The 27,581-nt window shown below is 44.3% G+C and overlaps 3 protein-coding genes across 3 annotated transcripts; 2 read left to right on the top strand and 1 right to left on the bottom strand.

Annotated features, from left to right (window-relative positions):
* Positions 1-1,575: 1,575 nt before the first annotated feature.
* On the top strand, positions 1,576-19,566 carry LOC308127825 (protein Shroom2-like; the record flags this gene model as incomplete). Its single annotated transcript, XM_080493170.1, has 10 exons — positions 1,576-1,755; positions 2,600-2,748; positions 10,012-10,134; positions 10,228-12,493; positions 12,917-12,972; positions 14,164-14,757; positions 15,647-16,129; positions 16,358-16,532; positions 16,726-16,998; positions 17,155-19,566. 10 exons carry the CDS (start codon positions 1,576-1,578, stop codon positions 17,425-17,427), a joined length of 4,572 nt encoding a protein of 1,523 aa, XP_080349296.1. The 3' UTR covers positions 17,428-19,566.
* A 579-nt stretch (positions 19,567-20,145) lies between these two features.
* On the top strand, positions 20,146-23,626 carry LOC308127546 (claudin-34-like). The gene is made up of 2 exons (XM_080492670.1): positions 20,146-20,246; positions 21,921-23,626. The coding sequence occupies exon 2, from the start codon at positions 22,011-22,013 to the stop codon at positions 22,737-22,739; it is 729 nt and encodes a 242-aa protein (XP_080348796.1). The 5' UTR covers positions 20,146-20,246; positions 21,921-22,010; the 3' UTR covers positions 22,740-23,626.
* Positions 23,627-25,217: 1,591 nt separating this feature from the next.
* On the bottom strand, positions 25,218-27,463 carry sumo1 (small ubiquitin like modifier 1). The gene is made up of 5 exons (XM_080493108.1): positions 27,328-27,463; positions 26,901-26,975; positions 25,882-25,959; positions 25,725-25,796; positions 25,218-25,585 (listed from the first exon to the last, which is right to left on the bottom strand). Exons 1-5 carry the CDS (start codon positions 27,337-27,339, stop codon positions 25,517-25,519), a joined length of 306 nt encoding a protein of 101 aa, XP_080349234.1. The 5' UTR covers positions 27,340-27,463; the 3' UTR covers positions 25,218-25,516.
* Between the last annotated feature and the right edge of the window lie 118 nt (positions 27,464-27,581).

Below are 27,581 nucleotides of genomic sequence, written 5' to 3'. Positions count from 1 at the left end.
CCTGATTTTAAAGCATATCCAGTATAAATTAGTTGAGATTCATCGATCTAAATCTTTGGACAATTTTCCGACCGTGTATCACGGTGAGTGTCGAGTGACAAAAGCTCCTTTTGTTCGGTGACAAACTTGATCTGAGTGGATGACACTTCCTGATGTGTGACAGCCGCAGAATGCAGCAGCAGTGCAGAGGCAGATAGAGGTGTGGATCAGTCTGTACTCACTGTTGATGGAGTGTCGTGACTTGTTGACACTGTGAAGTCCACCTAACTAAGTCCTTATACACACTGTGTGGATTTGTTATTTATGGTTGAGTTGTTGTCAGGACGTCTGAAGAGAAACAAATCATTGAATGAAAGGAAGAATGCGAGAAAGAAGGATGTAAGAAATAAAGCCAGTATGAAATGATGAAAGCGTTGAAGAGAGAGGAGAAAAACACCTTTCAGACTGAAAGCAAGTGACAAAGAGCAGAAATACTTTAGAGCAAGGCAGAGGGAGAATCTTAATCTTAACCAGAGAGACACGAAAAAGAGAATAAATAGAAACTTTATTAAGATAATGTTAATGAAGTAAGTAAATAATCGTGTTTTAAGTCCTGATTTGAAAGAAGTGAGGAAGTTTGTTCCACTGGTGAGGAGCGATAAAACTGTTAATTAAAAAACAAACTTTTTAAATAATTCATTTCTGTTGATAGACGAAGATTATGTTGATTGAATCTATTTAAAGTGAACTAATTTTGTATATCTTCTTCATTCCATCCGGCTGAGGCGCTTGGGAACCCTGATGGCTTATGGGTAATGTTGTTATTTTATATAGTATAGTTCCTTATTTAGCATATTTCCTCTTTGCGCCCCAAAAATAATGACTTCCGGTTTTTTTTCTGGGTAAAGTTGTAGAAATGTCTGAAACACTTATTAATCGAATGTATGCACTTATCCAATGGGTAAAGGACACTGTTCACTGACACTGACACTGACAAGAGAGTTCAAGAGAAGCTTCCCCACATACAGATAGCGCCAGTAGGGGGCGCTGTGCCCCCAAATGAACGACAGCGCTGAAGAGGAGCGACACGTGATCCATCAGTGAGCTGCAAGTGTGCTTGCAGGACAACATGAACCCTGCAGAGCGGATCCTCTCTTAAACACTTTAGAATAAACCTCTCTGCGCGAGCAGCGTTTAAAATGAGCGCCTGGCGGGGATGAGAACGGGTCAGCTGCTGGATTTGTGCGCACCCCATTTTTTTCCAAAGGACTTTCTTAAAGTAAGTTAAATATAATTTAAGTGCTTCAAACTTTAATGCGGCTTTCATTGTAACACTGTGGATCATTTGTTATGTCATTTATGTTGATGTGAATATGGTGACTTACAGTGTGGTTAATATTGGACACGGTTGTCATAAGACACTTAAAAAGACTAAGATAAATGTTTTTATTTTAGAGGTTGAAACAAGACAACCTTGACATGTTATTAATAATAAAAAATCTTTCTGAGCCATGTTAAATAAGTATAACAAGAACCTCATTCTCTAACGTTCCACAGTGAGCGGATGTTGATGGAGTCCGCTCCACCCGGGGCATCATGGATGCCGTGGACTACAGAGACCACCTGAGAGCCTCAGCAGGGAGGATGAAGTGGTGGAGGGAGCTGGTGGATCAGGAGAGCGTCGAGCTGGTGAAAGTGCTGCTCCGGGGCAAAGCACCATGGGGGTTCACCCTGAGGGGGGGCAGCGAGCACCGAGAGCCCCTGGTCATCACCAAGGTAGTCTAGAACTTTAATCTGAGTCATTAATTAGACTTGGAGTGCAGAATGTGAAACATGGACCTTGAATTCAAGCGGTGCGATTCTGGAGCTGAACACTACCGCGGTGTGAAATGTTACACTTGAGGTTAAAGTTTTGAAGAGCTGAGGTCACATGATGGAACGGGGGCGCCAGCGCCACATTTGTCACCATGGAAACCAATAGATTACAAAGGTTATTTGATCCACCGCATCACTCCTTCCATCATTTGTCACGGTCACTGGAATTGCTTCACGTTATCACTGTTTGACGCTGACGTACACTTATTTCACAATTTCTTTTCATGACCTTTAACCTTTGACCTTTGACCCAACCGCTCACAAAATTGAATGGAACCTGAAAATTACACGCAGTTCGGGTCAATAGTAAAATACATGCAATACAAACGAAGCAATAAATACACGTGGAAAAAAAACACAAGCTTCACCCAACTTTTATTGGCGAAGGTAAATATTTAAAAGCGGCTCCTGATCATCCTCATCGTGCGGCGAATATGTGAAGCCTGGCAGCGCACCTCAGGTTACAGCTGCTGCAGGCTTGAAATATTCATCGGCGCACTCGGGTTGCAGCCACCAGAACGTGAAATGTGGTCGTTTCGGGCGTCATTTAGCCGAGACAAGGTGACGTGATATTGAGTGAAAGTAAAAAGTAGTGGTGGGCGGATCGATGGTATCAGTGATACTGGCCAAATCTTTGCAGTATCGCATGCCACTATTAAAAAAAAAAAAAAGGAGGCGCCATTTGGGACGACTGTATATTTTGATTTGCACACACGCGGCTCTAACCGTGGTCGTCTTCGTCCAGGTGGAGGCGGGCAGCGTGGCGGCGGCGGTGCGTCTCCAGGCTGGTGACGAGATGGTGAGCGTGAACGCCGTCCCCCTCAGCGGCTCTCAACAGGAGGCCATCTGCCTGGTGAAGAGCTCCCACAAGACCCTGACCCTGGTGGTCCGCAGGTAAAAAAAAGAACCTCGACTTCATAGACCTGTTGGCTTTAATATGTTAAGCAATCTGTGGCGGTGCGCGTTTTCCCCATTTAATGGAGGTCAGAGGACAAAAGACGTCCAGCTTTTTTGGGTTGGGACATTGAAACGTGAAGAGGCAACATGGAATGAAATAACATGCTGGTGTTGAGCACACCGTGTCCTCAAACCTTCATTTCTCTTGTTACGGGCATGAAGAAGAAGAAGAAGAAGAAGAAGAAGAAGCACGATGACCTTCCTCATGGGCCTCTCGCTGCCCGTTTGCCCCTCGGGGGTAAAAACAAAAGCCGGCATTGTGTTGAGTTGAGCCGCGGCCAGCGCTGTTATTGCAGAGCCCAGATAATGACTTGTAAATTAAACAGCGAGGAACAACCCCCCCCACCCCCACCCCCACCCCACCCCCTGTCAAACCTCGCCACATCAATCCAGCAGTGACCCTATTGGTGGTCCGGGGGGGGAGACGGGGTGGCTGCAGGTCCGGCAGTCGGTCAGGACACCTTGTCCACATCTGTGGACACGATGTACGAAGGCTTGATTGGATGTGAAGGCTAAACATGTGTTGTTGGTGTTGAGAGCCTGTCATTATGTTTGGAGGTGATCTTTATCATATGACGGTGGACACAAACACGTTCATGTCTCCTGAGTTCTGTCTTTCACTATAACCCGTCTAATTGGTCCTGAAAAGTTTTTTTTTTTTTTTTTTTTTTGCTCCGTGTGCCTCTGATGTCCTGTCCTCATGAGAATTACACGCTCCCCTCCTCGCCGGCAAATGGCAGCCGAGTATTAGAGCTTGAATCCAATTACTAGTTGTAAAGCCACGGGCGTGGGCTCGGCTTTGCACAGCAGGTCGAGTCAACAGGAGGTGGAGGTGGACCGTCGGCGTTTCAAACAACCTGCCTCTGCTGAGGAATCGCTCCAGCCGAGTCTGACGAGGAAACGGCGGGCAGCACTCGAGGAGGGGACTTCTGGAAGTCGTTCGGAGAGATGGTGGAGGGGAAATCAGAGCCGCTCCGGCGGAGCGGTCCTCCCCCGCTGGCAGGAGGAGTGGTATAGTCCCTGTTGCCTAGGTGAGTCGACACTGCTTAGCGGGATAGCCCGTATCAGCAGAGCCTATTGTTTTCAGGGGCTTTGGCGTCTCCGGCAGGCACAGAGCGGGCGCTCTCCTCTCTCTGGACACGTTTGGCTTTCAGAGTACAAAAGAGAAGATTCTATCACAAGGTACTTCCTCCTCCTCTTCAGCGTCTTCCTCCGATTCGGGGGATTTGGTTTACCTGACAAGTTGGATTAGATCAGGGAGAGGTGAACGAGTTGGGTTTTGCTCTGAGAGAGTCGGTTTTTCTTAACGTCCTGAGTGGAAACAGGTGGATGACACAGGCGCAGGTGAACTCACCAGTGAATCTGTGCATGTGAGTAACCGATCGCCGCGTAGATCACGATGACGTGACCTTACAAATGATGTGTTGGAGTGTCCCGGCTCTTAAACCTGTTTTCTTCTGTCGAAGACAAGAATGGTCATTACTGATTGTTTTTAAGGATAGAACACAGAGAGGAGTGAACTTTAACCCGGGCAGATCTTGTAATTTATTAATCTGACTCTGCAGTAATGTTTTATCCAGATCTTAAGGCTTTTTTTGTGGAATCTATTCTATTACATTGAGCCCATTTTCTATCCCGAGGCTCTAAATTAAATGAAGTTATGGACATGAATCAACAGTTGAGGGAATAAACAAGCGGTAGTCGGTGTGAGCCAGATGTTTGCTCTCTGCTTACAGTGCGTTGTGTCTTCATTGTGTGTGTTGCCGTTTCGGGCAGTCACACACACACACACACACACACACTCACACACACACACCGATAAGCCCAGCTGTGATGACGCTGGCACTTTCCATTGTGCCGCCGTGTTTGGAGCTCAGCGGGCCGCGGGCCGCCCCGGTGGGCTGCAGGCTGCTGCTGGCGGCCCACCCGGGTGGCGAGCTGGTGAATCAGCAGGATGTGTCACTGCAGAGCCCTCCGATGGAGGCCTGGGGGGGGGGGGGGGGGTCACATGTCACAGATTTAAAGAGTCATGAAGGAATAACTGATAAATCCCAACAAAGCTGTGTGTGCATTAGATGGCGAGTTACAAAGAACTTTTACAGTTAAAAAGCCAAAACTAGATGCTTTGATTGTCTATTTGACCTTTTCGTAAAATTGATAACACAGTGTTTCAAAATGTTCAAATATTTAACTAGATAAGATGTTTTTCTTACGGTTTTTAACCAGGAACCATAGTTTACACAATCATTTTTTTTTAAAAATGCAAATGTTCAGTATATAAGACTGAAGGATATTTCCTCTGTGGCATCATTGTGTTAATTTGATTCACAGTACATTGATTCATTTAAACACAAAATAATTTGTTATTCTTTTAACAAAAAGTATATAATAGAAGAATAACTATCGTATAATAATAGAAGATTCATATTTATTGTTCTGTTTGTTTTTTACATGCTAACTTGAAATAATCTACTTAATTCAAGCAGTTGTTGCTTCTTGTATTGGTAAATAATTCAGTATAAAGCAATTTTTTTCCTTCTTTATTAGTCTTTTAATTATCTGATTTGGAGTTGAATTTAACTGGGATTAGGCATTTATTTTTCCTCATTAAATGATTATATATTGATGTGTAGAAAAATCAATAGTTTATGTTTATTGGTATAATAATTTACTCCGTTTTGCAAATTTGTGTCCATCATGTCTACATTTTTTTTATTTTATTTATCTGGAACCACTTAATCCAGAACTTTCATCTTAAAATACAGACATTAGAAGTGTTCCTTCACTCTCTTTTTCTTTTTTCTTTTTGTCAAATAAAATGAATATATATACAAGCAGTTCCATAGAAGACAAGCACATGAAGAAAGTAGAAAAAATAAATGAATTTAAGCTACAACATGCTAAACTGTGCACATTAAAAATTTACCAAAAACATGAAATAAAATAAAATAATAAAGCAACATGGAACACAGGGTGCTTTACACGGTATGAGAAAGAAAATATGAGGTGGGTTGTACAATGTATATGTAAATATAGCTATTACAAAATGAGCAATCAAAATAGGAAATACAACAAAAACTCCCAGATTTAGCTTTTTGAAGCCTTATAAAGTGTTTTTCTCCATTACAAAGATTCCGTATCATGCCATCATGTCTTTGTTCAAATTCAATTTTACAGCCCAATAATTTCACATGCGCTTGTTCCAGTCTTAATATTTGCACAGTGGCTTCTATCTACTAAACATCTGGGAGTTCACCAGCAGCAGTTCCCCTCCCGTCAAACGAGCTTCTCCTCCCCTCGGCTGGAGGAGTCACTCATCCTGTGTCCTCCTCCCACTCAGCCTGACATTGGCTGGTATCTCTCAAAAACAGAGCGGGCCAAACATTCCTGCCTGTTCTGTTTGCTGACAAGGACGCTGATGTACGTCCTCCGCGAGGGAACAAAGTGCTCGTGAAGTATAAGATGTGAGAGAAAGAAAACAAAGGCTGATTGGAGGCAAACTAAGAACGTGAAGCATATTTTGAGTATTCAATCTAAAGAACACATATATTCCGTACCTTTCGGCAAAGCAGAATATTTGAGTTTGCATTTTAATGACCCGGTTCTTCTTAACCTGCACCCCCCCCCCGCTCTCTGCTGACGGTGTTTACATGGTGTTGATTCACCTTTCCCACCCGCCTCTGTGGCGCTCCACGGGGCCCGAACGCTGGATTACAGCAAGGACGCCGGACAGGACAATAACTCCTCCTCCCCCTCGTCTCAAATCCCCCCACCTCCCCTCCCTTTATAATCCCCAAGAAATCTCCTGTGTGGCACAAGGTGGAGAGCGTGCGTTCATTCGGGGTGAAGGAGGACGAGGAGCAGCAGTCTCATGGAGACGTCCTGTTGGTTAATGTTTGGTGTCTTTTTTTTTCTGCCCTGAAGGGGAGCAGAACGGTTTGAGATAGCTGGTAAGTTATTGATAGAAAACTAACTTTTATTGCCTTCTTTATTTTTTCCTTTACAAACAATACTGACCTGAAGTATAACTATAAGCATATTATATCATATAGATTGTGTTCAGTGTGTATATATATATATATATATATATATATATATATATATATATATATATAAATGGAGTTGACAATGTGCACGGTAAATCACACTGTTAGAGGTTTTCCAGCTCGGGTTGTTCAATGTTCTTTGTGTAAGGAGTGTTTTCTTTTAATTCAAGAATCGGGACTAACAAAGCAAACCTGTGATTCTCTCTGAAATCGTCCTTGTTTTGACGACGGTGGCCTATATTTGTGGACAGGTTTCCATGTCCTGGGAGCCAGTGTCTCCTCCCCTTGAGGAATATCTGTGACAGACCAGCTGTATCCCCTGACAATAGACCCTTGGCGCTTTGGAGGACGCCGCATTTGCATTTGCATTGTGCGCAGGCGCTTGTTTGGAGGCGACACAACTCTCACTTTGTGTATGACACCGAGCCGCGGACACAGAGAAAGTTTTACAAGTATTGTCAATGAGCAGGAAAATGGTTGGAATTTTGCATTTTTTACTTTTTCATGTTGATAATAGACCCTAATTAAGTCTTTTATGACTAAAAGACCTACAGTTATGATGGTTTGAGGGCATTAGTATTGTCAAATCTGCACAAATAAAGTGCTTCTGTCCCCTTTGTGCCATGATAAGTTGATTAAGATGCAATTTTTTGCAGTTGTTCAGTATAACTAAGCTCAAGTTAGAAGTTTATGATACATCGATGAATTTTTCTTTAATAGGAAGGACATATTGCAGAATTCTTAGGGACTAAATGGTCACATAGCTCTATTTGATCTGCTTTCTGATAGTTTTTGTAGTTTTTCAGTTTAGAATTTATAGTTCTGAGGGGCAGGATATGACTATAAACGAGCTGGTGTTGACTTAATCATAATACTTTTGTTGTAACTTGCATTTTATATGATAGTTATATTTCTCTTGTTCTTTATTGTTTATATGTTGGTATCTGTCTTTTCTAGAGCATACTAGAAAGTTTTAACCTTATTGAGGATTCACAGGTTAAATAAATAAGAAATATAGGCAGCAACTTGACATTTATCAAACCGTTTTATTTTCTAGTGTTCGTATTGTGAATTTAGGATATTTCAGTCCAAGATTCAGGAAGCGTTAATTGTTTTTTTTGGTTGATTCCTTCTCCTTTCTCCTGGGAGATGGCCAGTGTTGATGTCCCACTTAAAATGGGGGGGGGAAGTTTGAATACCTCCCTGCATTCCTTTGTTGAAAGAATGCGGCGTCTCTGTCGTGGCCTGGCAGGGTTAAAGCCTCAGTTGGGTAAACTCTCATCTGGTTGTGATATTTTACTTCTATTTGACGTTCTGAACTTGAACTATCTGGTAAAAATCCCATTCTAACGCTCAGTGATCCAACACGGTCAGGCTCCTGTATGTATTTTCTTTTGTCATATATATGCGCTGAGATTAAGTCATTAACCTAATCAGTTGGATATAAGGGCGGTTTTGGAGCCTGTGGGAGCAGATTACGCTCTGCTCTGGGTATGCAGGCCACATTCATTGAATATTTCTAAAAGCTAAAGCAGCTAAACTCTATCGGGGCCATATGGCCGTGGCAGGCCTCCCCCTCCTCGTTGTGACAACCCTTTACAGTGAGACAGGCGACATGTCCAACAGCTTAAAACTTCAGAAAATGCTCAACGTTTTCTTTTTATTTAAGCAGCAATGACCAGCTACTGAAGGGTAATCGGATAGTTTATAAGTTCGTTTGGTAGGAAATTTTTAATTGGGCTGTTCATATTCCATACTTCAAATGCTTCTACGACAACTCACGCCAACATGTCCTCTTTCCCTTCTTTCTCCTTCTCTCGCTCTCTCCACTCCTCACTCATTGGCCATCAGGGCTGAAATGGTCGATGTCGTGTCGCCACGCACAATGCCGTCAGAAACTGAGGTTCACGTGGCGAGGAGCTTCCTCACCAAGATTTTACGAAGCTCTATGAGGTACTCCATAGCTCGCTGTGCTAGACGCTAGTCCCTGATGATAATGTTTGGTCATCGAGTTTGTCTTCCTTGTGTTTGGTGCCATCGATTCATCCCAAGTCCTGTGATTCGTTCGTGCTGCTTCACAACCAAAAAAATGGCTGCTTTGGTTGCGACGCCGTCATCCGTTCTGTGACGTTCGCCCTCCAGTGTTTATGTCATGACGGTTGCTTGATGGTTCTGTTGATGTAACTGAAGATCTTTTCCTTTTCAACATGCTCTCCAGGAAGAACCGCTTCAAAGGGTATGTGAAGGGTTAATGTTCACCTTTGTGGGGCTCTGACCAAATGTATGGTTGATGAATCGTATCTCATTGGTCCCATTAAACCCAACACTGATGTGACTGCTGTGTATCCTGGATAGACACAAAATACAAGCTGTGATCTCAAAGAGCTCTAAAATGGACCAAACTTCTTTCTTGTTGATGTTTTTCATTCTTTTACTAATTAAATAAGTTGCCGGTAAGATCTCAGCTGGTCAAAATCCATGCATCCAACTTAGGATGGAGGGTCAGACAGTTGGTCAATTTCAAAACACCAATTCACCTAATCTGCACGTCTTTGGACTGGAAGAAAATCGTACCCGACGTTATCCTAGAATCAATTTATAATGCACAATAATGCTATCTTCCAGGTTCCAGTTGTCGCCAAACAAAAGAACAACTTAAACGTGATCCAGTTGGGGAAAATGATCTTTAGAAAAACTGATCTTGAGCTTTGTGAGGATGAATAAATGTAAAGTCATCATTTCATACCCAATAGAATAGAATAAATAGTGCTGCTATTAAGTTATAGATATGTTCAAAAAAACATTTTAAGAACTCCCTATAGCCTCAGGATGACTGGAATCAATTGTTTTTGAATCAGTTATTTTTGCAAGTCAAAGTTGGTGTGTTCACCAACCTGTCCTCAGAGTGGAACAGTCCTTGCTCTTATTTAAACTAGGTAGTGGTGGTACTCAGTGAAATGTTGGAGGAGATGGATGGGGTTGCCCCATTTGGCACATGAAGAAATGATAAACTCTTGAGCTCTGTGAAATCCTGCCGTCTTTCTTCTGGGAGTAACAACAACAACAACAAAAAAAAAAACCTGGAAAATGTCAGAAGTTAAGTTGTCATACTCCCTGGTTGTTTAAAGTGTCCTGTTGCCTCTGTGTTTCACAGAAAGAATGATCCGAGCTCGCGGCCTCATTCCTGGCACTCGTCCAAATTGACAGAAGAGGAGGCTGATCCTGCCAGGAGAGAGGCCTCCCCGGCACCAGTCTGGCAGCCAAAACATGAAGCAAAGTGAGCTTTTCAGCTTCAGCTTTACTCAGCATTAAAGAGGGCAGAGAATTCAGATGGTAATTTTCTCGGGGGGGTGGGTTTCTTTGAACGCAGGCCTGAAGAGACGTCTAACCAAGGGGAGCAGATCACAGAGCAGCAGCAGACTGGTCAGTTCAGCTCAGTGAACAACATGGAGAGGCTGGAGCGACCCTCCCACCCCTACCCACCAGGTCGTCTGTCTCCGGTTAAATATGTCGGCAGTGTCGAGCCGTTCTCTGAGCCAGGAGGCAAAAGAGACTCCGCCTTCAGCTGTTTCTCCTCTGGCTCCAGCCCCACTGTTCACGACCCCCGGAAGGGCACAAGTACTGAAAATATTTTCTTCAAAGGAATTCAAGGGGAAGGGTCTCTGAGGTACCTGCAGCCAACGCTTGGGAACGGAGGCTGGGAGGGGTCGAGGCCAGACGAGCAGCCTGCGTCCCGGGTGTCTATCGCAGGTAGAGCCAGTATCGGTCCGGTGTGGCAGGTACCAGAAAAGAAAAAGTCCCAGTCGCCTCCTCCCCCGCCTCCTCCCCTGCGCAGTGACAGTTTTGTGGCGACAAAGGTGTTCCCTTACTCCGAAGGGCCCGGTGTCCTGGTGAAGAGCCACGGCAGGTCGGTGGAAAAACTGACCGAAGGTTCAAACCACAACAGCCTCCGATCTCAGCACGAGAAACCCTCCGAATCCAGACGTAGCTTCAACCCTCTGCCCGCCAAAGAGTTACCCCATCCCAACAAGACGGCCGATCACAACCACAACCAGCTTCACCCCAACAAACTCTTCTCGTTGTCGAGCTGTGACGTCAGACAGTCTCATTACACACAACTTCCTGCTCACCAGAGGCAATACAGCGACGAAAGCCCCTTCTACCTACAGAACAGGACTGCTCCTCCCGCCAAGACTCAGAGCGTTGGAAGCTACTATCGCAGCCTCCAGGATCTGCCCACCAACGCTTTCAGCCGCAAGCATGGACGGCACTCCACTGCAAGTTCTGCCATGAACGCCAACCTGGAGAGCGCAGGCCACAGCAAGTACTGGCAGAGTCTGGCCAGTAAACACTCGGTCCAGACTACTGAGCACAAGGCCAGGCCAGGCAAAGCAGAGGGCTGGAGAGGGGAAATGGAGAAGAGCCCCAGGGGGCAGAACAATGAAGCAGGCTTCTCAAGTTCCTCCAAGATGAACGTTAAGGCAAAGTACTCTCTACCTCATTCCCAGATGCCTTACAGTGAAAATAAGGAGCGCAACGGTCATTCCCATCTGGGGAATGGTCTCCATTATGACCACCAAGCCTCTGAGGATGCTGCAAAGAGAAGTGAAACACACTTGGACACTAAAAGACACCTTCCAACACACCAACAAAGCAGCGAACATAAAGTTTGTCTTTCGAGACATCAAGATCCGTGGGTACCTCAAGAAGACCACCGGATATCCCTCTTGAAAACCCCTCTTCTCCACTCCCTCGCCCAGGAGAGCAGGAGTCTGGTCGAGAGGCTACCGGCAGCCGCCAGCGTCGTGTCCACGCTGGACGCCGGTGACACCATGGCCACCGGCAGTGGGAAGGCGAGCCGACGCAGCGACCGCTATGCCACCACCCTCCGCAAAGAGATCCAGCAGAAGCGAGCACAGCTCCAAAAGAGCCGCAGCGCCGCGACCCTGACTTGTGATGCAGAGGACGAGGACGCCGAAGAGTGGAGATCCATTGGAGCCTCTACATCCTCTGGAGTCTCCTCATCTAATACCTACAAGGACCATTTAAAAGAGGCTCAGGCCAGGGTCCTAAAAGCCACGTCCTTCCAGAGACGAGACCTCGAGCCCGTGGGACCAGAGGCACCCGCGGTTAAAGCTTCAAGTGGTCGCGTCAGAGGACGCAAACGCTTCCACTTGGCGAAGAGGACACACTCTTTTTCAGAACCTGACAAGATCGACAAAGTCGGGATGGAGGGTGAATCTCAATCAGGCTCATTTGTGGAACAGAAAAAACTCTTTGAGACCAGACCTGCTTTTTCCAGGCCTGTACTGAAGTCAGGTCAGAGTGCAAACCTGGACACGGATCTCAATGAGCCCAAAGAAGGAACCCAAACAAGAGAGCCAAACGAGGCCGAACCATCCACAGACCCCAACCTCCTGAGCCCGAGACACAGGCAGCTCCTACTGGAGCAGCAAAGGCTGGGCACCTTTGCTGAATACCAGGCCACGTGGAACAAGCAGAAGAAGTCCTTGGAGGTCAAGACGCAGGGACGGTATCACTCGGCGGAGAACATCTTGGACGCCGGTACCGAGGAAAAGACTGTCTGCATCCATGAGCGGTCCAGATCTTCTCCCTCTGCAGACTTCTACGCACAGGTGATATATAATTAGTAGAAAAGCTTATTCCTTCACTACTTTATGGGGTCCATTTTTCACAAGGGATGGATTCCAGCTCTTTCTGTACATTTGTCTGGGATGAAAACTTGAATAAGGGTGCTTAAGTCCTGATATGCTGTTGGTTTTAAAGGGGTCCTTTTATCCAGCTTTTTAACACTTTCACATGGTCTTGTTGCTCCAAAAACATCATATTCAAAGTTTATTGCCCCAAATCCAACTTTTTTCTTGATTTTCCACCATTTGAATATTGAATGACAGGAGCTGCATTCACAATCTGCCGTGTCTTTGTGAGCTGGACGTGTTCCACACGTTGCATAACCACTAGCTAAATGTGTAAATTTCAGTTTGAACAAACAATCAATGACACTTTTCACTTTGACAAGCCTTTATTTTCTCTTTCAGGGGATTCCTTCTCCATGGAGTGATTCTCAAACACAGCAGAGCAGCTTAACCATCAGGTGAGACCAACAGAGAAAACATCACGTTATGTATTATCGCCGCAAGACATGAAATATCTCCGATAGAAAGGATTGGAATTTAGGGTATGGGTCATCAATTTTAGATAAAACGTAGATGAATATGATGTGCGAGGGGGATACAAAGCTTTTATTTTGTAAAGGTTCAGGTTTCATGCTGTAAGAGCAGCGTTTAGTGTTTATGTTTTTCAGGTTTCCTCGTGTTAAAGGAAGTGATCATCTTCTGTCATACTAGAACCTTTATATTCCAACCTGATCCTCTTGCTGCTGGAGCTCATGTTGACGAGAACAGTGTCGCTTGGTAGTTTTACAAAAGTTTTCTCAGCAAGTACCGGTGAGTCAAGGCGGGTGGGAGTATATCAGTTCGTCCATAATCTCCGTGGACAAAAAGGACATTCCTTTGTCGAGTACGTGATCAGTGTCTCAGCCTGATGTGGAACCTCATCCTCGGTGTTGGCGTCTTTGTTGACGTACTACCCCGTGTGCAAGGTGTTACATTGAGCTTTTGAGAAAAGAAAAAGAAATTCAACCAGCAGGCTTACAGTAGGAGGTGTTTGCTCAAGTGTTTCCTTCAAATTCTTCCTTTCTAATGTTACACTGGACGCCTTTTTACCAGGTGACAGTGTCAGGATATTGTTTCCACCGAGGACATTCTTCCCACGTTCTCTATGAATTTATCACATTCCATTTTTTGTTCACGTGTGAATTTCATCTTTATAAGATATTTTTGTCATTCCTTACAAGTCTGCCTGCGTCAAATAAAAGCCAACCGATCAGGTCTGTGACAATCTGCAGATAAATGACTAATAATGACCATTGTCCTGCATGTGTCAAACCCACAGGAGAAAGGAATTGCACCTCTGCAACTCTTTTTTTTTTTTTTTTAAACCACCGCTGTCAAACTTGTTTTCCTGTTCAGAAACGTGGTTCAAGCAAACAAAAATCTAAAATTGTAGTCATGAGTGTACGTTTTGTGAAACTACATAAATAACTTTATAATCTGCGTAATCTTTTATGATCAATGTGTTTTGTGGCTCCAGAAGAATTTCATTTGGGGGAAAGAGACAAAACCGACTCTTTTGATGGGAAGGGTGTCAGACCCCTGGTGTATTCCTGTGTATTCCTGCGTATTTCTGTGTATTCACACGCCTTTGTCTTTATTTTGACCTGTAGAGGGACGACGGACAACAGGCCGCGATACGAGTCCGACCAAAACCCACAGCCGGTCCCGTCAGCCCCCAGAGACGAGGGCATCGTCTCGGGCCTCCCTGACCACAGAGCCAAGCCAGACGCTGCCAGTCTCTCCCACAATGCACTCTGCCCCGGCTCTGAGCAGCCACCCCAGCCTCCGCAAACCAAGAGCCTCCTGCCACCACCCAGGCCCCATTTAGGCCCAGAAACCACATCCTCCTCCCAGGAATTCCTTGCTGGCGCCCAGGCAGAGCCGGCTGCACTCCAGCCTCTGTCCAGCTCCAGCTCCGACACCCAGCACCATGCCGCCTCCTCCGCCGGCCACGCCCCGGTCGGCTCCCCTCGCCCCGGCAGGATGTCGGCGCCGGACGTGAGCGAAGACGGATCCGAACGCCCGGAGGAGACGGAGCGGCACGGATCGACCTCCCCGTCGTCCTCGTCCCCGCTCCGCCCCGGGACCGCCGCTCTCTCCCTCCCCACAGAAGACCGAGCGCGCTCTCCCTCGCCGCAGTTTGCGCCGCTGAGGCTGACCGACAAACCGCCCGCCGTGTCCGTGCAAGATGACTCACCGCTCAGGTAAGCAGCTTAGCCGGTAGAGCCCCAGGTCTCCTCGCTGTTCCTTGTTACGTAAAGCTGCTCCCTCCCGTCCCGGTTAAAGAGGCTTTGAGTTCCAGCTTCACGTAAACAAGTCCAGCAAAGAAAAGACTCCGAAAGTCTACATTAGACGGTTGAAATGTGACCACGGGACAGAAGATGACAGCTTGATTGTGCTTGTTCTGGATTTGCTCCGCGGCTGAAACGGAGGCTGTAATTTAGCTGAAGCCACACGGCTGCTTCGACATTTGATTTCCATCCAGTCTGCGACATGAGTCCTCTCATTTAAACTTGACCGTTGTTGCGTAGCTGTGTTGTTCAGTAGGAACAGCCCAGAATTGTAATGCAATCACTTATTTGATCACATTTTTAGGATCAGTTGTCTTTACTTGGAGGGTGCTGGTTCAAAAACAGTTGCTGAATTGAAAGAATATATACGTTCAGTTTTTGATCCATCTCAATGAACGGATCGAGAACCTTGCATGGCATTGGAGTGTGTATGAATGTGTGTGAATGAGTGAATGTGGTTAACAGTGTAAAGAGCTCTGGGAACTGCTCATGTGGTGAAAAAGTGAAAATCTAACCATTTGAAACATCCACAATCGCTTAAAAACAGCTTAACTGTGATTCAAATTGCATATAAATAACATACACTGCAATTGTTTATCTAATATTTAAACACATTTAATTTCTTTTAGCTCATAATGACTGAATGCATGATGAAATATAAGTTTTTCACAGTTTGGTTTGCGTAATTTAAGCTGGAATTAGTGAATAGGAAGAAATTAAACCACGTCTGTAATCATGTAAAAAAGAAAAATGGTGCATTTCACTACAACATCATAGTAAGTTGTGTGATTTTGCTCTCCAGGTCAGAAAATGAAGGAGTGATGGACGTGAGCAGTCCGGTGAGGAAAGTCCCGGTGAGGATCGTCCACTCTGAGAGCAGCTCTGAGCGGGAGGGGCGGGCCTACCTGCCCCAGAACCAGGCCTGCAGCTTCTTCCAGTTCCCCCCCCTGATCCCCTCTCTGAGCACCGTCGAGTGGCCGGGCTCCTCCCTGTTCAGCGCCTACACCCGCCAGGCCACACAGGACCCCGGTCAGGCTCCGGCCCAGGAGCCAGTCCCGGAGTCCGGCTCGGAGGAGGACGCCAAGAGGGAGGAGCTGGCCAGAGACATCATGGGCAAAGATAAATCCCTGGTGGACATCCTGGACCAGACTGGCAGGAAGACCACCATGGACCTGATGGAGGGGCTCTTCCCTCAGGAGGAGCAGATCCTGGAGGGGGCGCAGCAGCGCAGGAGGGCTTCTGCTGGATCCAGGCTGCCCACATCGTCCCCCAAGAGCACAGACAGGTGGGACTGCTACTGTTTTTGATTAGAATCTCAGAGAATTCAGTAAAAAAAAAAAATCTATTTCATTAATCCAGAAATGTTGGTTTATTTTCTCGAGTTCAATCCAGGTTTAGCCACAAGCACCCAGCCTGCCCTCTGGTGGACAAATGGAGATATTGTTCAGTTCTTTCTGGCTGGTTACAGTGTTCACAACAGCTTTTCCACGATTTCTGTGTGTGTGTGTCTCAGGAGGGAGGAGGACGACGTGTCTCTATCGGCGGCGTCTTCTCTCGTCCCCAGCTCCTCCTACTACAACACGTCGGCTCCCAAAGCCGAGCTCCTCATCAAGATGAAGGACATGCAGGAGCAGCTGGAGGAGCAGGACTCGGAGGACGAGCTGGATGTTGACCTTGCCAGTAAAAAGGTAAAGATTTAGCCACTGAGACTAAATTATTACGGTGGCCTAGAGGGACCAACGGCACAACACAACAGCAAAAAACACAATGGCCAACACAACAGCAAAAAGCTACAACACAACAGCTTTATTGTGAATTTTTTCTGTGGCGTATTCACTCCTCTACAGAAGATATGTGAAGATGTTTCCGTTTCCTCTCCAGCAAGAGCTGATCTCCAGCCTGGCGAATAAGCTGGAGGTGCTCCGGGAGGCGCGGCAGAGCCTGCAGGAAGATGTGGAGGACAACGAGGCTCTGGGCCGCGAGGTGGAGGCCACCGTGCAGCGCCTCTGCCAGCCCAACCAGCTCGACAAATTCCGCATGTTCGTGGGCGACCTGGACAAGGTGGTGAGCCTGCTGCTGTCGCTGTCGGGGCGGCTCGCCCGGGTGGAGAACGCCCTCAACAGCCTGGAGGACGAAGCTCCGCCAGAGGAGAAGGTAAGCGAGCGTTATGAAGTGGAAGCAATCTAAAAATCTTAAGGCCCATTTCCACGACAACGTTTCACGTGACGACACCTTGACCGTTAAAGAAAGTGTAAAATGTAAACGGGGCCTTTGTGAGCAACGAACTTCCTTCCTTCCTCCCTTCCTCAGCGGACCCTGACGGACAAACGCAAGCTGCTGATGCGGCAGCACGAAGACGCCAAGGAGCTGAAGGAGAACCTGGACCGCCGAGAGCAGCTGGTCTCCGGCGTCATGGAGGCCCACCTGGGCGCGGAGAGCCTGGACGACTACCGGCACTTCGTGAAGATGAAGTCGGCGCTCATCATCGAGCAGCGCAAGCTGGAGGACAAGATAAAGCTGGGCGAGGAGCAGCTGAAGTGCCTGGTGGACAGTCTGCCGCTGGAGCAGAGGCCGCTGTTCTGACGCCATTCGCCCACGACCACAAACACCTGCTGGGTGTCGATGGGGACGCCAGTGCGTTCAGAGACCTCCTCGTGGAGTCCACACAAATACGACAAAAAGTTACCTCCCATTCGGCAGCAATAGACGTTCTCCATGATCTGACGGCCATCCTGTAGCATTTTTAATGTAAATCATGTTTTCTAAGGCTTTTTTCTTCAAACCAAATTGATCTACTACGTTCACACTGCAGGCTCCGACGCTCAATTCCCATTTTTCCCTGAGATCCAATTTCTTTTTGTGATCGTTGACCCTTTTTTTATGTTTTCGGTGTCATTTTTAATAAACAAAGACTTTTATTTGGAAAAGAAATGGGGGCTTTTATTTTGAAAGCCCCCTTGCCTAGCTAGGCACTTAATGCCCATTTTGAAGTCCACATTGTCATTTTAATGGACAATGACTTTTATTTAACTGGTCACAGGTTGATTGACAAATTGCGTAATCCTGGGTGTGGCTTCCATCAGACTCCTGTGTGAACGTGATCCGACCTCCAGAGCGCATCCCCAGAAGACGGCGTGACATCACGGAATATGGATGCTCGGCTGGTCAGCACCAGGGTTGCCAGATCTGACCCACCGTTTCCAGCCCAAACAACGTAAAACCCACACACCTCACTAAAGACCAGCCCAAACGTCGGCCACATGTCGATGACGAGGCAGTCGGATAGTTACGTCTGGATCGTTCAGACATTGGTCGCGTTGATAATATGATTTGGTACCACATACAATGGATAATATTACCATACGGTGATATTTCTCTGCCTTTGGGCCTTGTATTCACACATAAACGCAGCTACGACTCACCACAAATGATGATTTCTGAAAACTCCAGCCATAGTGGAGATTTTGAAAATCTCATCTCAATTTGTGATGTTTTTTTCAAGGATTCTAATGGGCGATCGTGGCTTCACGCTTTTCGTTACACTGCCCCCTGCAGGTGTGGCATGCTCATAGTAGCTCTGAACAAAATCTGTGTAAATGAAGATTTCTTTTGTTTTTGTAAACGGAGACAAGGAAATATGAGTTTTTCTAAAAACCCAGGTACGTGTAAACAAACGTGGCCAGATTCAAGGCGACCAGACGGGACTGTGATTCAGTGATTTGTGTTCATCCAGAACTTGCAGGAAGTAGATTCAGTCCAACACACCTGAAGCGCTCCACATTCATGTGAATCAGGTGCGTTGGAGCAGGGAGGCGTCACATCCTGACGCTTCCAGAGGCTGGAGATCACCCATCTCGTCACCCAAGGTATTTTTCATGTAGAGACATTTATACGCGTGTTGATCAGTGAAATTCTCTCCAAACAAATCCGGTCCTTCGTTTCCCACAAGTATTTCTATTGAAACTTTAAGTGTGAAACACTACAAACTAAAACCAAGCTCCTGGTTGTCCCTTCTCGCTGCAGTGTTTCGGTTTTACCTATTTATTTGTGTCCTTTCATAATTCTGCTGCCAGGTTTGTAACGATCGCTCATGTTTTCAAGTTTGTTTGTTTTTTTAGTTATTTATTGTAGCCTTCTGAAAACGTATATATGAAGTAAAGGGGAAAAGGTTTCCCCTGTAATATATCACTTTTTTTTTTTTTTTTTTTTTTTGCTTCCTAGTGAATTTATTCCGAGTTTGAATTCAAAGTATTATCATCTTGTCAAACAAGATATGAAGTGGAATGTTCTCCAGCGTATTAAACAATGAAAGTGTCACTTTTTTTTTTTTTGGGGCATATGACGAACATCTCGTTTTGGAGTGCAACTCTTTGAATTTGTGCGAGAATACGAAGTGGATTTGATGGTAAATGGACGCTGCTTCTGTTTTATACACAGGCGCTAGAGTGAAGGATTTATTGTGTATAAATATATATGTATATTTGGTGCTTTTAGTGGAAGCGCCGATTCAAGAGCTGAACATTTTATACTGTTTTGAAGGCAAATAGTGAGACGTTCTCACTTTACCCTCCGGTTTGCTCGTATTTAGAGTTGTATGGAGTCGTGCCTACTGTGATCTCCACGGACTGCCGTGCTCCTGTGTGACACGCTGCACACGCCTCTACCTGTGTGACCTGCTCATTCACCAAATTGAAGGCAATAAAGTGATAAACTACAAGACTTTAATCCCTTGATTTTGTTTCTGCTCACTCATGCTTCTCGACATGTTTCAGTCATCATGAGGTTTCCGTGTGCGCAGTGACGAAATGATGGGAACACCGCAGGTTTACAGCTTCGGACTGGAAAACGTTTACTGCCGTTCTTTGCATCATGACTGTTTTTTATGGCTGGAGGAGGAATGATTACCTTTGTCCTTTGGTGAAACCAGAACAATGTTGATATTCGTCCGTGCCCCACCTTCTTTCCAGACTTTTTACCTACTGACGTTCCTTGAGCTCACCAAGCTGTGACTTCAAGGTCTGCTTATGAAATGTGGAGAAATCCAGACTTAAATCTAAACTTTATATATATATATATATATATATATATATATATATGTGTGTGCTTCTGGACGCCCCCTGATTTACTAAAACCTCCCAGTGAAGCCAAAGCAGTGGACAAACATTATCTTTCTACTTATCTTATGATCACTAACCCCCAAAACTGCGTCCCCATCAGAGATCGAGTCCTGTCGATCATTTACAGCCTCACAGGCCTGCAGCCCGGAAACTGTATCTAGGCTCCCGCCGCGACAATGAGGAAGTCTTGTGTTGTTTTGTGCGAGAAAGAAGTCTGCCGGCGCTTTGTTTTCACTCCGGTGGTTCCAACTCTGAAGACGACTTCGCTGGGAGCTCCACAAGAAGGTGTGTGAATTCAGCTGAATGTCTCCTCTTTGTTGATATAGATATACGCCATAACTATCACATGGTTTCACTCTTAAGTCTTGTTTTAAAGCACTATTTTAAACTAATGTTTGAAATGTATGATTTGTTCATTACTTGAAGTCTAAGGGATTATTTGTGAAGCTTATTTAGAAAATGAACCCTGCTAAGGTTATTTACTGTTAGAATAAATGAGCTAAAGCTGGATTAAGATGATAGATGTAAAACCGTATGAGGCAATAAGCAGGTGGATGTCATGGAGCCGTATTTCATTACCACTCAAACGTTTTGTCCAAATGTGATCAACAAGCTGTATGTTTCACCATCGGGGTCATTAGGAGTCCCTCTGTGTTCGCTTTGGGTCTGTATTTTTGGTTCTCTTAATAGTTTAACCTTTCGAGATCCTTTTATTTACTTATTTGATTTATTGGTTAATTTATATATGCATTTATTAATTTCTTTATTTCAAATATGCAAACAGAATTTTTTTTTAAACATTAAGATGAATAAAACAATTGCAAAAGAAACAACACAATCCACTGAATAAATCTACAGTTGTATGAATGAACATAAGTAGGAGTACTTTAAAAAAAAGTTAGTCTGACCCCTCAAACTCCCAAATCCATCACCTTTATTGATGGAGTCGCATCTAAAACAGTTTGTGCTTGAGAACTGTTACAATTCCTAAATTGCTGGAAAGCAAACAGTCTTGTATATATGCATTTGACACCTTGATTTATCACAATAGCTTTCCTTTATATAAATATATATATATTAGTGTGCTTTAATCTAGATTATTATAAACATTATTGTGTTATATTTGTACTTTTCGGCACTAAAATTCTCATTTCGGTGTGGGGAAAGCAGTAAAAACATTATACTGTGTATAATTGTCTGTGGCAACTAAAGGACTGTTTAAATTACACTAAAGTTTAAATTTATCCATGTGTAATATTAGTATTTAAAGCATTCCTGTTAAACAGAAAATGCAAGAATTGTGATTTATGTTCTTATAGGCAACAAATCCAAAGGGTTTTACTGTTATTTCAAATCGTGGCTTTTGAGATTGAAAAGATTTCGTGGTATTAATTGTACATGGGTATGAAATTACATTTTTTTGACCTAAAGAGGCTTAAAAATATACAAAAACAAAAGTGTTCGACTTTCCAGGTGTCCATTAAAGATCCACAATTAATTTAAAGAAACAAAACTTCTCCATAGTTGACTTAAGTGCAAAACACAATAAAACAATGTCTGCCTTCATTTGTTGATCGAATCCTTAGTTTGTTGTGTGAAAAAATAAGACAATAATAGAAATAAAAGCCTAACTCCTCCCTCCTTCAACAGAGGAAATGAAAACCCCCACAGCTGAATTTGTCCTGATTATAAAGGGAAGGAGCCTGAGGAGGAGAGATCTCGACAACAATTATTATCAATTTAACAAAAAAAAAGCTTCACATCAATATTCTTTGTCATTACTTAAAGGACGTTTATAATCTCAAATGGCTCCAACAATGATTTACGTCAATGTAAGTGTCATAATGTTACATATCAGAAGGTGGGAAGATATTGGGCAACAAGAAGTGATGAACTAGTCTGATTATGGGTGGATTATAATCAGACGCTTGCTCAGCTCTTGTGTTTCCTTCCCGTCAGACTGCAGCCTGGTCATCAGAGAGCGGCGGGAGGTGGAGGCCGACTGAGGGAGTCTGAGGCTGGAGGTGATGACCGTCGGGAGACTCGCTCATGACTTACCTGGCTCACACGGCTCAGGCCCAGCTCACCGCCCTGTGGACGGCCAGCGTGGGTTGGATGCTGACCGCCGTGGCTCTGGGACTCATCCAGTGGCGGGTGTGGCTGGTGGAGGACAGCGCGGTGGTCAGCTCGGGCGTGGCGTGGGTTGGAATCTGGCGGGCGTGCTTCAACAGCCACACCGAGGTGACCCCAGGCTTCCAGGTGATGCACTGCACGTACATCGACCCCAGGGAGGCCTTCACGCCCCCAGAGATCGTGGCGGGTCAAGTCCTCATGCTGCTGTCGGTGCTGGTGGGGCTCGGTGGGAACGCCAGCGGGGTTTACTCCATGAGGAACGTCTACTTCGGCGTGGAGAAGGGCTCGGTGTGGTTCATCGCCACCGGCGCTCTGTGTCTCCTGGCCGCCGTCATGTCGCTCGTGCCCCTCCTCTGGAACCTGACCTCAGTGGTGACCAACCAGACCATCGACTTCCCCTCCGACTTCAAACTGCCGTCGGCGCCCACCTCGCAGCACGTGGGCTGCGGCATCTCCTTCGGGCTGGTGGGAGCAGCGCTCATGGCCGTCTCCGGGGTCGTCTTCTGCAAATACAAGGCTCCAAAAAAAACTAATGGCCGGACGCAGAACTCCGTGGCTCCCGTGAGCAGGTCGATGTCGGCAGGCGTGTTGACGGTCCTCAAGGGGAAGGACAACCCCGCGTTCGAATCACACCAACACTTGTGACTTCTTGTGATCGTCACTTTGACGCTGCCCCGACTCCATGGTTCGTTGTTTGCATCGTCTTCATCAGGACCAACAATATAACTACTATACTCACTGTACAGAGCACTTTACGGACCCGCCATGGAAGAACTTCATTGTCTCGTTCAAAGATTGGGATTTCCGGTTCAGGGCCGACCTGAACCAGGAAACGAAGCCATGACGTGATGAGATTATAGAACAATTCTCTCTCTGTTCACGTCTTATAAGCTGCTTCTGAAGCTGCTGTGAGATTTCAACACTAACTGTTATTTTGTATTTTAAAACCTCAGTTATGTGGTTCGTGATGGAAACAAATACAAGTAGATCTTGTATTTGTATTTTTTTCACAACCAAGCTCTTGAACTTCTTTGTACAGCAGTTTATTTTGTTGAATTTAACTGAAATGCATATTGATGCAGTTCACCTTTTGGCACATAATGACTCCTGAAGTTATTTAATACTGTGAAATATTCTGTTAATATGGTTTAAAGGGGAAAACATAATTTGGTACTTTAAATACAATTTCTCACTAGTTTTTTAATGATTTTTCTCATTTAAAAAACAAAACAAACAGAGCATATGTAATTAAGGTTAACATAAAAAGACAAATAGATAAAAGAGAGAAAGTAAAAGGGTAATATCTTGTAATAAAAACTAAAGTGCGAAAACAATTATTGGCTTAAAGAAATAATGACTATGCAAAAGGAAGGATTTTATAAGTCTGTACTTCTTCCTACCCGCTTTCAAAGATGTAAAGTGAGTGAGATATATAAATAATTGTGTGCTATTGCTAAAACATTTATTTCTTGTTTTACTTAGTTGGATGGTTTTCTTTTTTACTTGTACCAATTGAATAAAAATATTCATTCAATTATATTAGTCAGTGTATTTAATTGCTCAAAATCATGCAAAAGAATGAGTTAATTGTTGCACAGATTCAAGCTACAGTTGTTTTTCAACCTATTAGCTGTTTGATGGAAAGATAAACAAATACACACGTGTTTGTTTATCTTTATTGCTATTCCAGCTTTTCCACCCAGGGTGTCAAATCAGCTTATTATGATCCGACCAGTAAAATAGGAGCAAAGAGGAAGTACTTCTTCCTCTTCCCAAGATGGGCACGTGTGGGCGGAGCCAGTCCAGCTCACAGTGACACAGCAGATTCTGAATGTACCTCCTATGATCCAATATTCAAATGGGGGAAAATGAAGAAAAAAGCTGGATTTGGGGCAATAAACTTTGAATATAATGTTTTTGGAGCAACGAGACCCATGTGGAAATGTTTAAACATCCCTCATTTGAAAGATATGATAATCAAAAGGAGAAAAAAAAGAACAGTAAAAGTTTTTTTTTTTTCTTTTTAAATATTTTATTCAAAAAAAGCCAAAACCTCATTTCCAGAATTTCAAACCATCTGTATCAATGTTCCTCTGGTGATCAACAGTCCCTTTATTTGACCTCGAACGATCCCCGGAGCCGCTCGCAAAACACAAAGGTGAAACCACAACGCTCGGCCGTGGCTGAGGACAATCCAATTGAGGTATATAAGGATCCAGAGTCCAGAGTTTGAGGTGTTTTATTTCCCGCTCGAACACACCTGATTCTAATTGAAGGGTCAAACTCTGGAGCTGGCAACGACCGCGTTCGGCGGGATCACGTGCGCTCGGGGCAGAAACCACGCAAAGCTTTTTATTACTGCTATCGCATGTGCCTCCGGGAACACCACAGCCTCTTGCTTGGTATCCATTAATTTTCCCAGAGGTGCAGCTTATCATCTCCGTCGGAACAAAAACATAAAAAGGGAATCTTTGGGCAGGGGAAGGGCTGCATCCGGTCTAGAGGACACTCATACAGCACACAGAATTTAAAAGGTTCATTCCAAAAGCAAACAACCCCCCCCTCCCCCTCCCAAATTTATTTTTTTAAAGAAAATCAAATGGAGAAATGCCGACGCCACAGTAGGACGTGTGGATTCGCACCGAAACGTCTGCGTTTTTCCAACAGCAAATATATTTGTCGTCTCGCTACACAATGGAACGCTCGGCTATAAATAAGAACACTGGAGATACACATGGCTTGTCATTCGAACACACAAATACTGAACACAACATGTACAAGTAAAGCACATTTATCATCTTAAAAAGGTTGCAAATCTCCAATATTACTGTTTCAGGGCAATTTTTTATTTTCTTTAACAACTGTATGATTGGTCGATTTAAACATGACACAATGAGGCTAAATAATTCAAATCAGAGTAATCAGAGGTAATAAATGTAGTTTTGAGTGAATCTCATCCTCAATGAGAAACGTCAACAGGCAGTTTCCTGACGCGGAACAAGGCGAGCTGAAGTGACGGTAATCGGTTTAATAATGAGCCAAACGATGATAAATCTTCAAATGCGTCTCTATATTTTACTTTGCTCAAACTCAACCTCATCAACTCATCACTCACTTTTCTTAAAAAAAAAGAAAATACAGCCACGTCAGCTCACACAAAGGCAGCAGAAACAAAGGTTTGTACAAGGAGGTTTTCAAATCAAATCGTGACAAAGTTTCACGTGTTGGTGAATGAAGGTGTAGCGCACCCAGAGACCCGCTTTCCGTTTCCTCAGCGTCTCCACCTCCCCGCCCTCGCACGTGGAAGCCCTAATTGAGTCCGTTTTGATCCAGATGGTTTGAAACTGAATAAAAATACGTACAATACATACAAAATAAAAAAAAAGAAAAGGGAAAAGAAAAAAAGTCAAAATGCAGGCGGTTTAATCATTCCAAAGTCCACCCGTCTGTTCTTGATACACTTCAATGACGTCCTCGTCCTCCATCCCGAGCTGACACACACACACACACACACACAGACAGACAGACAGAATATAGACAAGAATTAGGGAGATAGGTCTGCAAACAGCTCAAATTTACACCGAGGATTTTTACGGAGCTTTATGTGGATAATGGACGAGACGCATGTACCTCTTTTGGGGTCTGGTTGTCTGAGATTCTCTGTCCTTCAAACAGAAACCTTAGCGTGCTGGCCGGGACACCCTGGGTGGAAAGCAAAGACATATTTCCTCGTGTTCCAAAGTCTCGACAAACAAAACTTGCAAGCTTGTGGCTGAAGGTGAAATACCTGTCTCTGGCTGTACGACTCTTTCAGTTTCTTTAGATGTGTTGTCATTTTCACCTTGAAGTGGATTTCACTGCTGTCCTGTTGGCAAATAAGAGACGAGCTGATGAGAAGACAGCTTGCTACATTTAAAATAAGACCACATTCTGGATCCTCTATTAATCCAGAAGATCAAACAATCTATTGTTATAGTATCTGTATCTAGTATTGTTAAGATATAGTTTTCCCTTGGACACAAACACATAACTGCAGTCAGATATAGTGGAAAGTCCCAAAAGCCAACGTACAAGATGTGGATTGAGGAAGTTTTCCAAGTGGAACAAATAATCTCAGACGGCAAAAAACACTATATAGGAAGATGGAGACCAGTCGCACCGCTACTACCACAACATTCACCCACAGACTCAGCTCCCTCACTGAGACCCAGACCACCCCCACACTTTGTTTGTATAGTTTATTCACTTATTATTTTCTTCAGTTTAGCATTATTGGGTAGTAATCCTCATTCTGTTCCAATGTGAATGAATAAAGGCTGCTGGGCAGATTATAAATAAGTTAATTGTGAAATGTGCTAATTAATGTGTATGTGGTTAAAAAACAAACAAACAAACAAACACCCAATCTTACTATATCTGTTTTTGGGTACAACAAACAAAGTGTGACAACCGATCCTGATGGCAGGGTTTAATAAGGGATTTATGTCATTCACATGAAGCATCAGAAACTAAAAAAATACTTTATAAAGTTCAGTAACAGACAGTTAGTATAGAAATAAAGGACAGAGAAGAACCAGCGGGCCTAAGGCGGGTTCCAACAGTGAATGTGATTAACAGTGTAAAGCGCTTTCGGTTTTGCTTAAACCATTTACATTATTTTTCTAAAGTGAAAGTAAGATATGACAGACATTTTAGTTAATCTGATAACCAACCACTTTAGGATTACTTGAAAATACAGTATGTCAACACAGTATCAGACACATGTTCAGACCCATCCGGCAGCCACGTGTGTATGTGTGTACACACCTGACCAATCACTTTTAACTTGATGTACTCTCCATCTTTCTTGTCTCCACCGTCTTGGCTGGAAGGTTTCGTCTCCTATGAATGCAGATGTAAACAAAAACAAATCAACACAAGCACCTGAACGCAACGCGACTAAGAAAGGCCTTAAAGCCTCAATCGGCTTTTATCTGCCGTCTTAGATGAGTAATGATTTGAACATTTAGGCTACATAATACTGGAAGACGTTATTTTTCAGCAAGATCTCTATAGATTAAATTGAAACCTTAGATAAAAGCTGCAAGTTTTGGGCCTGGGGCTACGTGGGCTAACAGCTAGCATATTAGATAACCAGAGACGGAGAAGTGACCACAAAAAAACATTAACTGGTATTTTTAACCCAGCTGTACTCCAACTAAACAACGGAGACTCGTCAAAACTCGGATCTTACCGTATCTGACATGTTTATTTCCCGTGTGTTGTGGTGAAAAGGAGCAGTAAAATATATTAGCGTTGGCGCTCTGTCCGCTCCAGCTTGTTGTTAGAATTCAACATCAAGCGGAAGTGACGTCAAATGTGAAAGTCGTGAAGGTTTATTGTTTTGTTTTTGCAATAATCATAAATTATTACAAGGTCTCACAAATACCCCAATTTAGAAATTAAAAAATGACTTAAAAAAATAATCCCTGTACGATTACAACACTG

This window comes from Lipophrys pholis (assembly GCF_963383615.2).
Source record: "Lipophrys pholis genome assembly, chromosome: 23".
In the NCBI taxonomy this organism is placed as follows: domain Eukaryota; kingdom Metazoa; phylum Chordata; class Actinopteri; order Blenniiformes; family Blenniidae; genus Lipophrys; species Lipophrys pholis.
The sequence above is the reverse complement of the archived record's forward strand: the minus strand, read 5'-3'. Positions and strand labels throughout refer to the sequence as shown.

Coding starts and splice junctions, on each gene's coding strand:
- LOC308127546 (XM_080492670.1), top strand. CDS start 22,011: ATGACTTACCTGGCTCACACGGCTCAGGCCCAGCTCACCGCCCTGTGG.
- sumo1 (XM_080493108.1), bottom strand. Junction 25,797..25,881: donor AGTCGTACAGCCAGAGACAG/GTATTTCACCTT, acceptor CTTTCCACCCAG/GGTGTCCCGGCCAGCACGCT. Junction 25,586..25,724: donor ACAACCAGACCCCAAAAGAG/GTACATGCGTCT, acceptor TGTGTGTGTCAG/CTCGGGATGGAGGACGAGGA.